The 16,628-nt window shown below is 46.4% G+C and overlaps 2 protein-coding genes across 2 annotated transcripts in view; one reads left to right on the top strand and one right to left on the bottom strand.

Annotated features, from left to right (window-relative positions):
• LOC139053533 (serine protease HTRA2, mitochondrial-like) overlaps positions 1-12,889 on the bottom strand; it is a 38,144-nt gene extending 25,255 nt beyond the window's left edge. The window contains exons 1-2 of the mRNA XM_070530485.1: positions 12,782-12,889; positions 9,721-9,877 (exon numbers count right to left, since the gene is read on the bottom strand). Coding sequence (XP_070386586.1) covers positions 9,721-9,877; positions 12,782-12,863 — 239 coding nt within the window. The 5' untranslated portion in view covers positions 12,864-12,889. The remainder of the gene's footprint in view (positions 1-9,720; positions 9,878-12,781) is intronic.
• LOC139053532 (uncharacterized) lies at positions 1,655-6,437 on the top strand. Its single transcript, XM_070530484.1, has one exon. It carries the CDS (start codon positions 2,391-2,393, stop codon positions 3,303-3,305), a length of 915 nt encoding a protein of 304 aa, XP_070386585.1. The 5' UTR covers positions 1,655-2,390; the 3' UTR covers positions 3,306-6,437.
• Positions 12,890-16,628: the final 3,739 nt, after the last annotated feature.

Below are 16,628 nucleotides of genomic sequence, written 5' to 3'. Positions count from 1 at the left end.
GTCCCAAAGCAATTTACGTTTTCTGAGGGTTTCACGTGAATAATCATTTTGTACAGAGATTCTGGTGCCTTTTAGCTTGTGGGCGTTTTTTAAGATTGCACGTTTTTCCTGAAAGAACATAATATTAACATTAATAACATATTATGTCCTGAAAGAACATAATAATGGGTCTTTGTTTACCAGTCTTCCCTAAACGGTGGATTCTTCCAATCGAGCTGCAATTTACGTTTAGCATATGTCAGTCACAATTTTTTGCTTAAGCTCAGTTTCTGTTTCAGTGGCTTCCTCCCGAAGGCCAAATAGTATCAAATTGGAACGCTTACTCCTATCTTCCAATTCTACTATCTTGGTTTCTAGAGAATTAACGGTTTGTTCGAGTTCATCAACACGAGTGACACGTTTTTCTAAAACAGTGAAACGATTGCCCCAATCAGTAAAAAGTTTTTCCATATTGTTTTGCTGCGTTCGAAGCATCGCCATATCTTCAACTAACTTAGTTTGTCCTGCCAGTATTTCTTGCAGCACTTTTTCAACATTGGGGCCTGGATTTGTCTCAACGTCACCGCACAGCAAAAGTAAACACATACAGTACATTTCGTAAGCAATACTAACAGAACGCCGGGGGCACAGCAAGACCAAAAGACAGCGGCTATCACTCTTATATGGGGCAGAGTAGTGTTAGGAATGGCCGGACGGGGCGGCAACGTGCCAGCTTTCAGCCCGCTGCACGTGTTCCAATCCGGCCGGACGGGGCGCACTTCAAAGAACTGCGAATGGCCGGCAGCCACATGGCGCGCGGTCAGCTCAGGAATGTGCTAGCTGCCAGCGCCACCCGGGACGGAGCAGAGTTCTACGAAGCCCTCTGACGTCGGCATCGAGAGCTATGCGGCACCGAGAGTTCTACGAAGCTCTCCGACGTCGGCTCCGGACACTCGAACGTGGGTGCCTTTGTGTGTGTGGGCTCGAACGTGGGTGCCTTTGTGTGTGTGGGCTCGTACGTGGGTGCCCTTGTGTGTGTGGGCCGTCCTGTGGGGGGCGGCTAGTTTACAATGACTGGATGAACGTTTCCGTCCACTGGGACTCCGTCTACGGGGCTTTCGAACGGTGACGTCGAACTATGACGTCAAGCGGAGAGAATATAAGCAGCGATTGCCGGCTGCCAGAGTGTGCTCGTCGTCGGGAGCTGAGTGCTCGTTGTCATGCTAGAATGTACTAGTGAGCTGTGTGCTCGTAAGCTGTTTGCTGTACGTTAGTCTTGCGGGCTCCATTTGGGAGTCGCGCTAGACTGCCAATGTATCTTGCTTAAAATGTTTTAAATGTAAATACTGCCATTAAATCCTGCTCACCTAGTCCTGTGGCCCCAAGTTTCTCCGATCGTCCTGCAAGCCCGACTCCAACCCTAATAGTAGTAACTAACCTCCATAAAGCAGAGGAAAGGCTTGTGAGGCCACATGCCCGCAGTTGGTCCGCTGTGCCCACTGAAATTGTGCAGCTGCAGTCGTCCTTTTGTACAGCAGCCCACTGATGTCACATGTGTAGGTGGCGCTAGGGTTGGAGTGCGCGGGACCAGAGCTGGCGTGACGTGGAAGGAAGGTGTTTCGTGATAAGCCTCCATCGTTGCTGACGTGTTAAGAAAACACGTGGAAGGAACTGTAGTGTTATCGGTTCTCTGATCTGACTCAGCACTCATGTGCGCAGGCTGTGACGTCATGGAGCAAAAGGGATAAAAAGCGGCTGTCTAATAAACACGGGGCTTTTTGGGTTCGTGGCTACATCGGAGTGGCGTCAGTCTTTTGCTTGTATCACCGCTCCGGCAGCGGACACAACATGGTGTCAGGAGTGGGGTCGACCCCCCCATCCTAGTTGCCTTTGCGGCGCTCACCCGACGTTCGATCTGCGCGATGACGGCTCCGCCAGCGGCAGCCCCGCCACCGGCTCAGCCCTCAGAGCCAATCCTTTTCCCAAGGTTACGGATCCGTTTTGCCGACTTCCCTTACCTACATTGGTCTATCGACTAGAGGCTGTTCACCTTGGAGACCTGCTGCGGATGTGGGTACGGTCCGGCACGAAAATCACACTCCCTCACTCGGATTTTCAAGGGCCGACAGGAGCGCACCGGACAGCGCAAGAGCCGCACTGCTCTACGCAGCCACCATCCCTATCTCGGGGTGAACCCATTCCAGGGACTCGATCTCCTTACAGAGAAAAGAAAACTCTTCCCGGGGCTCCCATCGGCGTCTCCGAGCTGGTTTGTGTTGCCGCACTGGGTCCCGAAGGACCGATCTCCGTAGCCAGGTTCGGGACTGTTAACCCGATTTCCTTTTGGTGTGACCATCCCACCACCGACACCCTTCAACTTTGACCGGACTTCCGAATGGCCAGAATGGATTATGTCATTCGACGACTACCGCTACGCTTCGGGGCTCAACGACAGAACGGAAGAGGCCCAGGTGCGAACGCTTTTGTACACCATGGGCAGGCCGGCAAGCAAAATTTTTCACACATTCGGCCTTACCGAAGAGGAGCCTCGAAGCTACAAGACAGTGAAGAAAAAGTTTCACGCTCATTTTGTGGCCACGAAGAATATAGTCTATGAAAGCGCAAATTTCTATCGACGAAAGCAAGAACCCGGGGAAAGTGCGGACAACTTTGAGACAGCCCTGCACGAGCTTGCAGACCGCTGTGAATTTGCAGAATTTCGGGATCGAATGATCCGCGACAGATTTGTGGTCGGCCTCGAGGACGCGCAGCTGTCGGAAGCGCTCCAGATGGATGCCACCCTTACGCTAGCGACCGCTCTGGCGAGGGCCAGGCTCAAGGAAACAGTTCCCCGACAGCAACTGGAACTCCGGGCCGTCAGCAACGAGGCGAATACAGGCGAACTTGACGTAGTCCGACGAACAACGAGGAAGCCGTCCAACAACTGGGAGCCTGGCGCCACCGCACAGCGGCGAACGCAGGCGTGCCAGTTCTGCGGACGGTCGAGCCACCCGAGAGCCCGGTGCCCTGCACGGTCAGCGCGGTGTGACCACTGTGATATCAAGGGACATTTCGCCGTGGCGTGTCGCACGAGAACAGAAAACAACCAGGTGGGCGTGTCTATGCTAGAAGGCGATGGACAAAACTTTTTTGTTGGGACACTGAACAGCTCAAATGCCAGATACGCGGAAGTGTCTATCAATGGTGTACGCGTACGTGCAAAAATTGATTCAGGAGCCGAAGTCACTGTTGTTCCGCCCGATTTCCCCGGTGTACCACCTCGTATAGACAGGTCACAAGCGGTTTTGAGAAGCGCTGCGAATTAGCGCCTCGAAGTGAATGGTTGTTTTTCAGCAGATATTGTTTGGAAAGGCAAAACAACGCGACAAACACTGTATGTTGTAGAGTCGCTGCAGTGTGTCCTATTAGGGCTCCCAGCCATTGAAGCACTTGGTGTAGTCAAATTTCTTGATGTGGTTGATGATAAACAGTTTGAGCACATGTATCCGCAGCTCTTCTCTGGACTGGGCATGATGTCAGGCGAATACACCATTCGCATGAAAGAGGGCGCCGTCCCCTTTGCAATTTTCGTGCCGCGGCGGGTACCCATCCCGTTAAAGAACGCCATCAAACTAGAGTTGGCGAAAATGGTCAAAAGCAATGTCATTCGTAAGGTAGATGGCCCAACTACATGGTGTGCAGGAATGGTTCCAGTAGTCAGACCAAGTGGGGAAGTTTGAATCTGTGTGGATCTAACCCAGCTGAACAAGAGCGTCCTACGTGAACGGTTTGTCTTGCCAACCGTAGACGACGCACTGGGGCAATTGGCGGGAGCCACATACTTTTCGAAATTAGATGCCAATTCAGGATTTCCCCAGGTTAAATTGGCGAAAGAAAGTCAAGAACCAACAACATTTATCACCTCCTTTGGTAGGTACTGCTTCCAGTGACTGCCGTTCGGTATCACCTCGGCCCCGGAATACTTTCAAAAGCGAATGGAGGAAATCTTAGATGGCTTTGAAGGAGTAGTGAACCTGATGGACGATGTTCTGGTTTACGGAGCTACTAAGCGTGAACATGATGAACTGCTGCACGCAGTACTCAAAAGGTTGGTTGCAGCGGGGGTAACACTCAATCGGGCAAAATGTTCTTTTTGTGTCAGAAGAGTAGCGTTTTTAGGCTACGTGGTCGATGCGGCAGGAATCGCCCCGGATCCCAAGAAAGTTCGAGCCATAAACGAAATGGCTACGCCATCAAATGTTGCTGATGTACGCAGGTTTTTGGGCATGATAAATTATCTGGCAAGGTTTGTGAACAACCTTGCCGACATGTCAGCACCGCTCCGTAGCCTTCTCTTGAAAGGCCGTGAGTGGCACTGGGGCCTGCCTCAGCAAAAATCCTTCGAGACTCTGAAAGAATTTATCACTTCGGCGCAATGCGTCGCGAAATTCGACCCTAAGCCGCGCACTATTGTATCCACCGACGCGTCGTCATTCGGTCTCGGCTGTGTGCTCATGCAAGTGCAATCAGATGGGGAAAGGCGGCAGGTTGTGTACCACTCTCGTTCATTAACGCTGACAGAACAACAGTACGCGCAGATAGAAAAGGAAGCACTTGCGCTGACGCGGGCGGCAGAAAGGCTGGAAGGGTTTTTGATAGGGCTGGAATTTCAATTTGAGACGGATCACAAACCGCTCGTATCGCTACTCGGTCAGTCACCCCTTGATGTGCTTCCCCCTAGAATACAAAGATTCCGATTGAGGCTCATGCGATATCGCTTTTCAGTCTCCTATGTCCCAGGAAAACAGATTGGCACCGCCGACGCCCTTTCTAGGGCACCTTGCACGGAAGCGGACGTAGAGATAGGGGAGCTGGATTGCGGTGAAGTATCGAGCCATGCACAAGGCTGCATTAGCAAACTGAAATTTTCGGCCCATTGGAACAAAATAAAGTTCGCGCAAGAAAAAGACTCAACCTGCCAACAACTTCGGTTGTATTGTAAGCAGGGCTGGCCACGTCTCGCTAAAGTAAGCAGTTGGCTAAGCCCTTACTGGTCGGAGAGAGCACACCTTACAATATGTGACGGTGTGCTTCTGCATGGGTCTCGTCTTGTGGTGCCTCAGAACCTAAGAAGTGAAATACTTTGTTCATTGCATGTTGGTCACCAGGGCATTGTGAAATGTCGCGCAAGGGCCCGCGAATCTGTGTGGTGGCCCGGTCTCAGCGCTGAGCTAGGAGCTCTGGTAAACAGTTGTCGAGAGTGCGCGAGACTGCGCGTTCAGAAGGCCGAGCCCATGATGCCATCAGAGTCCCCCAGCTTGCCTTGGCTGAAGGTAGGAGCTGACCTTTTCCATTTGCATGGTAGATCATATCTCGTGGTCGTAGACTATTTTTCGCACTATCCAGAGCTTGCCCTTTTATCTTCCACGAGCTCGGCGGCGGTTATTGAGCAAATCAAGAGTATATTTGCTAGGCACGGGATTCCAGAACTTGTCGTAACAGACAACGGTCCTCAATTCGCTTCCTCAGAATTTGCATTGTTTGCAAATAGTTATGGCTTTCATCACGTCACGTCCAGCCCCAGGTACCCGCAGTCAAATGGAGCTGCCGAACGTACAGTGCAGACGGTAAAACGGATGTTGGAAAAAGCGGTTGACCCGTACCTGGCCCTCCTAGCTTATAGGGACTCCCCAGGTCCTTTGGGTACAAGCCCAGCCCAGCTATTGATGGGCCGACGGTTGCGCTCTACGCTTCCCGTGCACCCGAAAAAGCTAGTACCGTCAATGACGAGTGGTCTCAGGAGCCTCCGATACAAAGACAAGAAAGTGCGGATGAAGCAAAAATTTGACTACGACCGCTGCCATGCGGTAACGCAGCTACCGCTGCTCACCCCGGGAAACCAGGTATGGATAAAAGACAGCAAAATTCCAGCAAAAGTGTTGAGTAGGGCCATGCGGCCTCGGTCTTATAGGGTGCGGACAGACAACGGGGTTGAACTAGAGAGAAACAGATGCGCGTTGGTCCGGTACAGCGAGCGAACCGGCGTGCATGACCCATCCTATGACTTTCCTGCGACTACGGACGCTGCAGGCCAATCCGAGGAAAACAAGGCCTCGGCAGAGCCTTCTGTGCTTAATTCAACGCCGGCTGCTGCTTCATATGAGGACAGGAGACCCGGTGGTTATATGACACGCTACGGTCGAGAAATAAGGCCGCCACAGCGATATGGCTACACTTGAGTGCTGTATACTCATCCCATTTGTACGTTTCATACTGTTTGATTGTTTTGTGGTTCATTTGTTTTCTATGTGTTGTGTAAAAAAAAAAGGGGGGGAGATGTAGTGTTATCGGTTCTCTGATCTGACTCAGCACTCATGTGCGCAGGCTGTGACGTCATGGAGCAAAAGGGATAAAAAGTGGCTGTCTAATAAACACGGGGCTTTTTGGGTTCGTGGCTACATCGGAGTGGCGTCAGTCTTTTGCTTGTATCACCGCTCCGGCAGCGGACACGACAGGAACAGGCACATTTTGGCAGCTTGAAGATCCGGTAGAATAACTGTTTCGGTGATACGTCGCTCCAGTCAAACCAAGAACGAGCACCTGCACAAAGCAGAGGAAAGGCTTGTGAGGCCACATGCCCGCAGTTGGTCCGCCGTGCCCACTGAAATTGTGCAGCTGCAGTCGTCCTTTTGTATAGCAGCCCACTGATGTCACATGATGTGTAGGGTGGTGCTAGGGTTGGAGTGTGCGGCACCAGAGCTGGCGTGACGTGGAAGGAAGGTGTTTCGTGATAAGCCTCCATCGTTGCTGACGTGTTAAGAAAACACGTTGAAGGAACAGGCACATTTTGGCAGCTTGAAGATCCGGTAGAATAACTGTTTCGGTGATACGTCGCTCCGGTCAAACCAAGAACGAGCACCTGCATAAAGCAGAGGAAAGGCTTGTGAGGCCACATGCCCGCAGTTGGTCCGCTGTGCCCACTCATGCTTTCTTAAGAGCAATTGGCGCCATCTAGTGTCGCTGCCGCAAAGTCTGCACACGGCCTCTGAAATGCATGGCATGCTGGTGCGTGCAAACATTGAGAAACGCGTCGAGCGGCAGCTGGGCTCCCCTCTAGCCCTTTTTTTTCTAAGCACACTGTGCCATCTACTAATGGCGCTGCCAAGAAGTCTGCGCGTGGTCCCCAAGAATTTCTCCCTCACTTGCCGCACACCCAGTGTCGCATACACAATGACCCAAGTTGGCGAGAGGTTCAATGAAGAGCGGCATATACCCAGTGCATTTGTGGCACAGCCTGCTTAATCATTGGGTTGCTGTCCATAAGGAACCCATGTGACATGGGTTTGATTCAGCCAAACATCGGAAAAATTTTAAGGATTTCTTTTGTCACTGTAGAGCTGCACACACCTACAGGCACAAATTGGCATCGAAGAGGGTCATTGAAGACCAGCTCAGACCGAGCGGCACATACACGGTGCTCCAAGTCAACATCCAAGAGTTTCATTGAAGAGCGGCACATATGTACACACTGCCATATACTCAGTCTCAAGTTGGTCCGACAGTTGGTTTCGAACCCTGTTCTCTGTCCACAGCAGCCTGATGCTCTAAACATTCGAGCATGGACTATACAGTGACCCAGGTCGGCGGGAAAACAGTTAGATAAAAACATACATCGATGGCTAGATAGAGAGAGAGAGTCCCCAGAAAATCTGTCAAGTACCCTAAGAATGCAAACGCATTAAAAACGGCTGCTGACTGTAAGGAAGGGCACTACTGTCATTGGTAACTGCGTTCTGGACACATTTAGAACTTATGCTCTTTGATGCAGAAGCATACTCTGGCTTGTGATGCCACAGTGCCCCTAGCTGTTACTAGGCGCACTCAGATCATTTTCAGCCCATGTTGCGGGCTGCACCACATGCCTTTTCATCAAGTGCCTATGGAATGTTACTGGTTCAGGCAGTACAGATCAAATGCAGTTCTTTGAAAGGCGCCTCTGTGATGCAGTAAACTTGCATGCTGGTGGTGATGGTGATTATGATGATGATTTAGACTGCAGCTCTAGAGGGCAGGCTTCTCATCATGTGCAGGTGTTGTCTGTGCTCCATTCCTTGCAACATCATTGGTGAAGGCCTATTTATGGTTGAAAGCCCTTGCATGAAAAGGTAAGAGCAACACAACTTGAAGTCTGACCTAGGTTTTTGCTTCAAGCTGCAAAGCCGCTCAGGCTGCTTGCTTCATGTATCATTTAGTAAAGCCGCTGTAGCAAAAACAACAATGGGCAAGAGTTATGTTTTTGTTCGCGCATGTGCCTACATTATACACATATTTGCGATAAGGTTACATAGCAGACAATAAAATGTTTAATCATGAAGCGAAAGCTTATACGATAGAGCACTGCAGCTGGCAAGTGATAATACAGGGTGTGTCCGGAAAGTAATGCAATTTTATCGATAGAAAAATGTTTATCCAAGATATTACAAATGTTTAGAATTCTTGGAAGTAGTCTCTACTTGCACATTTTTGCCAGCGATTCTGCCATGCACTGTATGCATCCTGAAAAGCGTCGACGGGAACCTCTTTTAGAGCCTTTGTCATGGAGGTTTGGATGGCTTCTATGGTCCCAAAACGGACTCCTTTCAGGGCACTCTTGATTCTCGGGAAGAGAAAAAAGTCCGCCAGAGCCAGGTCGGGACTATAGGGGCACTGGGGCAGCGTCACCAAGTTATGCTTGGCCAGGAACCCCCGTATGGCCAGAGAAGTGCGGCTGGGAGTGTTGTCATGGTGCAACTGCCAGGTATCGGCGATATCATTTTGCGCTTGCAGGACCCTTTTTCTCAATCTCTCGAGCACATCCACGTAGTAGGCAGCATTGACTATCTGCCCTTGAGGTATGAATTCTTTGTAAAACACACTCTTGGCGTCGAAAAAGATAATTAGCATTGTTTTCACTTTCGACTTGCTCATTCTTGCTTTCTTGTGGCGAGGAGACTCCGAGGTATGCCATTCGAAACTTTGAATACGATCCTGAGACAAAGCGCCAAATACCCATGTTTTGTCGCCGGTAATGAGCCTGTAGAAAAAATAAGATTCAATCTGCACCCATTCTAAAAGTTTGCTCATGATCACCACTCGGTTGTTCTTGTGGTCATCAGTCAACAGTTTGGAGACCAGCTTGGTGCACACTATCCGCTAGTTCAAATTGTCGCACACGATGTCGTGCACGGTGGTTTTCGGAATATTGAGAGTCTGTACTATTATCCGCACAATCATTCGACGGTCGGTGTTCAAGATAACGAACACGAGACATTTTTGTTACTTTTGCTCATTGATGGCCGTCCAGAGTGGGATTCATCACCCACGTCTTCTTGGCCCCCTTTAAGTGCCTTCAATCACCGTGAAACTTGAGAATATGACAAAGCAGAATTCCTGTAGGCTTGCTGAATCATTTGGTAGGTATAAGCAAGACTCTTATTGAGTTTAGCACAGAACTTGATTGCGTAGTTCGTGTGCGGATGCCATCCCACGTCGTGACAGAGCACTATCAGGAAGTTCACGGAAACAGCAATCCTGATGCTCCCAGAGCTTGCAGCACACTGTACTAGGCAATGATGAAAAGCTAACAGTCCCCCCACCTAACCCAACCAATCTAATCATGGTACGTCCAATAGCAGCGCTGGAAAAAAAATTATAATTGCATTACTTTCCGGACCCACCCTGTATCATCAGATTCCTACGTACAGGTTTGCAGGCGAGCCCAGCATGACCCTCCAGACAAGGACCCCATTTGTGACATGCGGGAACATAGGGTCACGCTGCTGCAGTTCCAGGATAAGGCTAGGTGTCAGCGTCAGCATCGTGATGCCCAGGTACCATCGCTCAGCTGATGTCTCCTCCTCTGCATACCACCAACACACAATAATACAGCATGATATCAGCGGAATGGCTTTTGAACACAGCAGTGAAGTACATGCAGCTGGCAAAAATGATTGGAAAAGCTACTGGAGCATAAAGGGAGTGGCGATCACATTTTAAGGAACCAATGTTTTACGGTGCAATGAATTGCCCATCCCCGGTAGTGTTTCTACCTGCAACGGCTACTACAAAAGTGTGCAAAAATTTTGCAAGCAGAAGATTTCGACGTGAACAATCTGAAAAAGAAATAAATAAGGAGGCCGATGCCAGCAACACTGAGAACTGAGAGCAAGACTTATAGCCTACCTGGCTCATTGGGATAGGAGAACACTGGGTGGATATTGAAGCAGTAAGTGCAACTTGATTAACGATTCACTTTTTTACTTTTTCAGCCTCTCTGAAAATATTATGCTGCTGCAATAAGTTGCTGCATCTGTGGCTGCTGTAAATTACAGCGCTAGCTAATGGCAATGTGGTGCCTTCTACTGGCCGTAGAAGCAAGTTTTCACCGCCCCACTATGGCCCCTGAGACTGGGCGACAACACATGTTGCCCCACCTTGAAGGCCATGGCGCCACTTTTCTACACATAACAATCAAAGATTTAGCTTTACATTGAAAGTTACAAAAAGAAAGCTTATACTTTATACGACTCAACTGGTATCGAAGCCATAGTACAAAACTTAAAACCTAAAGCATCATGTGGGGTAGATGAAATTAACACTATATTCTTACAAAACACAGCGGAATACTGTTCAATCCTACTAGAATGCATTTACTCACAATCTTACAACTCTGGCACCTTACCGTATGATTGGAAAATTGGCAAAGTAATCCCCATTCACAAAACCGGACCAACCCATGATCCACACAACTATAGACCTATTTCACTTACATCTGTACCATGCAAAGTTATGGAGCATATAATATACACGCATCTGGTTAATTTTCTTGAAAATAACAACTTCTTCACAGTTATGCAGCACGGATTCCGTAAAAACTTCTGTGACACTCAGCTTATCCTCTTCACTAATGCCCTACATGCCAATTTAGATTCTGGTTTTTTATCAGATTGTATATTTCTTGACTTCTCTAAAGCATTTGACAAAGTGAACCATGCATCGCTTTTTTATAAATTAGGTGTTCTAAACATAGACCCCTCCGTAATTAATTGGATTCGCGCGTTTCTGACATCACGTGTTCAATTTGTAACCACTAATGACGCTAACTCACCTTTAGCCCCAGTTGACTCCGGCGTCCCGCAAGGGTCTGTGCTCGGTCTTTTATTATTCTTAAATAATATTAATGACTTGCCCACTCACGTTTCCTCAAACATTTGTCTTTTTGCGGATGACTGCGTCTTGTATCGTAAAATAACTAATTCTTCAGATATTCTACTAATTCAGGAGGATCTCAATAACATAAATGAGTGGTGTCGTACGTGGCGCATGGAATTAAACATTAGAAAGTGTAAGACTATGAGGATTTCTCGTACTAACGTCATCTGCCCCACGTATACGCTAAATAACATCCCACTAGAATGTGTAACATCATATCGATACTTGGGGGTTCACATTGCCAGCAATCTATCCTGGAAAACTCACATTGATCACATAACATCCAAGGCCACTTGCACACTGGGATACTTTCGTCGAAAATTTTCTCAAGCACCATCATCACTAAAACTCTTATTGTACACAACTTACATTTGCCCACAACTAGAGTACGCGTCATCAGTATGGGACCCTGGTCATGACACCCTCATACAGTCTCTAAAGGCAATACAGAATCGATCAGCCCGTTTCATTCTCACCAACTACCAAAGAACTGCGAGTGTCACTAACATGAAAGCTCTCCTTCACCTCCCGCTGTTATCAACCCGTAGAAAACTACCTCGCATATGTCTTTTCCATAAAATCTACTACCATAACACATATTTACGTTCTATTTTTGTCCAACCACCACCATACATTTCATCTCGCATAGACCACCGCCAAAAGGTAAACATTCCGCACTGCAACACCGTCGGCTTTTCATATTCATTTCTTCCCCAAACGAGCAAAGATTGGAATAACTTACCCGCATTACTTACAAGCATTTTTGACACCAATAACTTTAAAAGCACACTTCAAAGCTTCATGTTATAAATTATTGTTGCGTTTGCTTGTTCTGTATGATAACTGCTTTTATGTCATTGTTTTACATTTTGGCTTGTATTTTTATATCGTATGTTCTTTCCTTTCTTTATTTTGTTACGCCATGTATTTTTGCCACGCTTACAAGTTTCTATTTACCATTCTTATCTTGTATACGATGTTTTTTGCCATGTTGTTTGCCTTCCTTCCTTATTTTGTGATTTGCCTCTGTATTTACTTACTTTGCCCCTCCCCTCTGCAATGTACAACCGTACCTTGAGGGTATGATAAATAAATAAAAAATAAATAAATAAAAAAATGCATATGGCATTTCAATATCTGCAATAGGCCGAGGAGCCGTGTACACTAATAAAAGGTCACGTGATAGGGCATTCTATTTTTTTGTCATGGTTTTGCTACGTGAGGGCGCCAAAGGTAATTTTTAATGATTTGTTGCAAACAATTATATGTATAAATTTTAGTTTAATGAGGAAAATGGTGCCATTTAAGTGAATACGAAACAATTTTTATATCATCATGGCTATCTCGATTTATGCTCTAAACACCCGTCTATCTCTTTAAAACTACCATCCCATGAAACTCCTTTTACTGTTAAAATGAACGCAGAAGAAAATTTCAAGCAAGGTACAGTAGACTTCCATTAGTTTCACTCCAGTTAATTCGATTTTTCAGTTAATTCAATCTCGACCAAAAGTCCTGGAGTAGGCAATCAAGTATGGTAATTTTTACTCACGGTTTTTCCTTGATGCCTCTTCCAGAAAGTTCATCGCATAATCAGCAGGGATTGCAAAGGAGATTCCTGCTGTGACTTTCATTGTGTTGATGCCAATCACATTTCCATCCTATGACAAAGAAAATAATAATAAAAAAGAAAGGCCGAAATGAAAACGAGCGATTTAGATGTATAGTGTAGCAGTACAATCACTGACAAGCAAAGGTACAAAAACCTGTATTTCTCGCATTGCATTCAGCACGCAATTGCAGTAGGAATAGGGGTTTACAAAGAGAATGACGGGTTGATTGATTGAGCAATTGATTGATTGATTGACCACTTGGCAGTGGTGACCACGCTGCTTGGCGCTCAACTGGGATAATACAAAAGGGCGGCGGATCCGACTTCGGCCTTCAGTGGGCACGGGATGGCGGCGACAATGCATTCGTCGCTCAGAAACCCGTTTCTGTTTTACATGCAGGTTGGTAAAAAACCATCACTTCTTAGCAAGCGATCGAACAATCTGTGTTTGCTGCTTATCCCGTGCCCAAGTGTGTTATTCCAATGCTTTTGTGATTGTGTACTAGTGGCAAGGGCATTACTGGTTTGTGGCGATGTCGAGACGAATCCCGGGCCTCTCAATGATTCTAGTGCACAGTATACACAATTACTTGCGGTAATCAGCCACCTGTCGTCTAAAATTGACTCGAGACATGCCGAAGTTATGGGTGCACTAGGTGAACTTAAACAAAAACAAGACGCACTCGCTCAAACCGTATCTGATTTAACTACCAGGCTAACTAAAGTAGAATCCTTTGTAGAGAATTTCGAGAACTCGCCACCTATGGCCGAAATCGAGGAAGCAGTCAAGGAAGCAGTCAAAAATGAGAACAGTGTCCTTGCCTCTCGCCTTGACGACCTTGAGGATCAATCAAGGAGGGATAACCTGCTCTTTTACGGTATCGCTGACAGTCCCACAGAGACTTGGGCTGAGTCTGAAACCCGAGTTCGGGACATACTGTCAAAGCATTTTGATATTTCTATTCCAGACACGGCTGTATCTAGAGCGCACCGATTGGGGTCGTTTTCTGCGAATAAAAACCGCCCCATAATTGTTATGTTCTCGGCATTTAAGATTAAAGAACGCATCCTTTCCTTGAGGGCAAAGCTAAAGGGCTCTGGTGTATCTGTAGGTGAGGATTTCTGCAAAAATACCAGGCGATTGCGTAAGAGACTTATAGACTTCGGAAATGCCAGCAAACAGAATTTTACACTTCGTTATAATAAACTAATCATTAACAAAAAAACATACGTTTACTGCGCAGCCACCGATAGCATCTGTGAAATGTATCCCCCTTCACACGTGCCAGCCGCCGTACCTGAGTCCGCTGCCGCCCAGGGGAATGATTCTTCATAGCTATCTGCCGTACACCAAAATGTCAAAAGCCTATCAATACTATTCACTAATGCACGAAGTGTACTCAACAAACGCATAGCTTTATCATCAACCATTGATTCCTGTTCTGCTGACATTGTTATCATTACGGAAACGTGGCTGTCAGCAAAAATAAGCAGCAGTGAAATACTGGATTGCGAAAACACTTACAGTTTATACCGATATGACCGCGACATTCGATCAGGAGGGGGAGTTCTTATCGGTGTCAAAGATACTCTTGTTTCTCACATCATTCCGATTACATCGTCATTAGAACTTGTGTGTGTACGGGTTGTCATTTCCAATCGCGAGTTTATTTTCTGTGCCTGTTATAGACCACCCACTGCCCCTATTTCGTTTTGCCATGAACTTCATGATGTGATTAATAACCTCATTGTTAGATACCCCACATCACCCTTGTTTGTACTAGGGGACTTTAATTTTCCCAATGTTGTGTGGTCGAAGGATGACGTAGTTGTGAAACAGAGTTGTCCTCAATTTTTAGAATTTTTGGACCTGTGCCGCGATTTTAACCTTATTCAACTTGTGCACTACCCCACGCGCACTACACTGACTTCTGCCAATATCCTGGATCTCATTCTTACCACTGCCCCCAACTTAGTTTCACCTCTAACGTTCCTGCAAGGTATAAGCGACCATGTAATGATCCATTTCACTCTTAACGCGCATGTTACTACTAAAAAAAGCTCGAAGATTATACTAGATTACAACAGAGCTGATGCCTCGTCAATAACAGCCGAATTTGAGTCTTTCATTACGAACTACTTAATGAACTTTTCGCAACGAACAGTTGATGAAAACTGGTCTCTCTATAAAAACAAACTTCTATCGATAATTGACCGCTACGTACCTAAAAGAAGAGTGCCTTCTAACCCCCGATCACCATGGTTTAATAATGCACTAAAGCGCCTGCGCAACAAAAAAAAACGGGTGTTTCGCCGCGCTAAAGCTACAAATCATCCTGATCATTGGTCTCGATATCACTGCATTGCCAGTGAATATTGTTTGGCAACAGCCAGTGCCAAAAACACATTCCTAAATAATACTCTGCCCTCGTTTCTGGTTTCTAACCCACGGAAGTTTTGGTCTATTGTTGCAGGTACTAAAAAGAATGTTCTTCAATTAATCCAATCAGACGTGCCAGTTCCAACTCACGAGTGCTGCGAAATTCTGAATAATACCTTCTCGTCATTTTTTCAGCGATCAGTACATCCAAAATTTCCATTCTTATCGTCCCCAAGTTTTCCGCCTATGGATCCTATCTCGCTTGACTGGATTGGCATCGGCAAACTTATCAGAAATCAAAAAATTTCTTCATCCTGTGGTCCCGACCTCATTAATTCAAAAATGCTAAAGTGTACTGAAGTTTTTTCAAGTGTTATTTTATCGAAGATTTTTGACCAGTCCCTACAGCTTTCTACCCTGCCCAAAGACTGGAAGGTGGGAAAGGTGGTTCCGGTCCATAAATCAGGTGACACTCATTCCTCCAATAATTATCGACCAATTTCATTGACATGCATTCCAAGTAAAATATTAGAGCACATAATTTATTCACACCTCATTAATTTCCTCGAGATGAATTCTTTCTTTAACAACGCACAACATGGATTTAGAAAATTCTTTTCCTGCGAAACCCAACTCTTGTCCTTTACCAATGACTTGTTTATTAATGTAGATCAGCAACTTGATACTGACTGTGTATTTCTGGACTTCTCGCGAGCTTTTGATTCTGTTCCTCATGATTTACTTATTTTCAAACTTTCTCTTCTTAATATTGACCCAAACGTATTTGCATGGATTAAGGATTTTCTCTCTAACAGGACCCAGTATGTAACCGCTAATGACTATACCTCTAGACCTTGTTCAGTTACCTCCGGTGTACCGCAAGGATCCGTACTGGGGCCCCTGCTTTTTCTCATCTATATTAATGACCTTCCTGACTGTATCTCTAACTCAATCATTAGGCTGTTCGCGGACGACTGCGTCATCTACCACAAAATAACTAACCTTAATGATTCCAGTAAGCTTCAAGATGATCTGGTTAGTGTATCAAATTGGTGTAATAAATGGGAAATGCAGCTTAACACAAATAAATGCAAACATATGCGTGTCTCCTGCCGCTCTACCCCTTCTGATCCGCCCCCCTATTCTATTAATGGTACTGTCCTGTCGGTTGTTAACTCTTATAAGTATCTTGGCCTGCATATTACTAGCAATCTTTCGTGGAACATGCATGTTGAATATATCACTAACAATACTAACCGAACATTAGGTTATCTAAGACGAAACTTTGCATCCGCTCCGACCTCACTAAAGCTTACCATGTTCAAAACGCTCGTCCGTCCAAAATTAGAATATGCGTGTGCCATATGGGACCCTGCTCATTCCAATCTCATTAATTCACTTGAAAGC

The sequence above is a fragment of the Dermacentor albipictus genome, unplaced genomic scaffold (genome assembly GCF_038994185.2).
Source record: "Dermacentor albipictus isolate Rhodes 1998 colony unplaced genomic scaffold, USDA_Dalb.pri_finalv2 scaffold_149, whole genome shotgun sequence".
Classification (NCBI taxonomy): domain Eukaryota; kingdom Metazoa; phylum Arthropoda; class Arachnida; order Ixodida; family Ixodidae; genus Dermacentor; species Dermacentor albipictus.
Note: the sequence above shows the minus strand (reverse complement) of the source record. Positions and strands in the feature narration are given on the sequence as shown.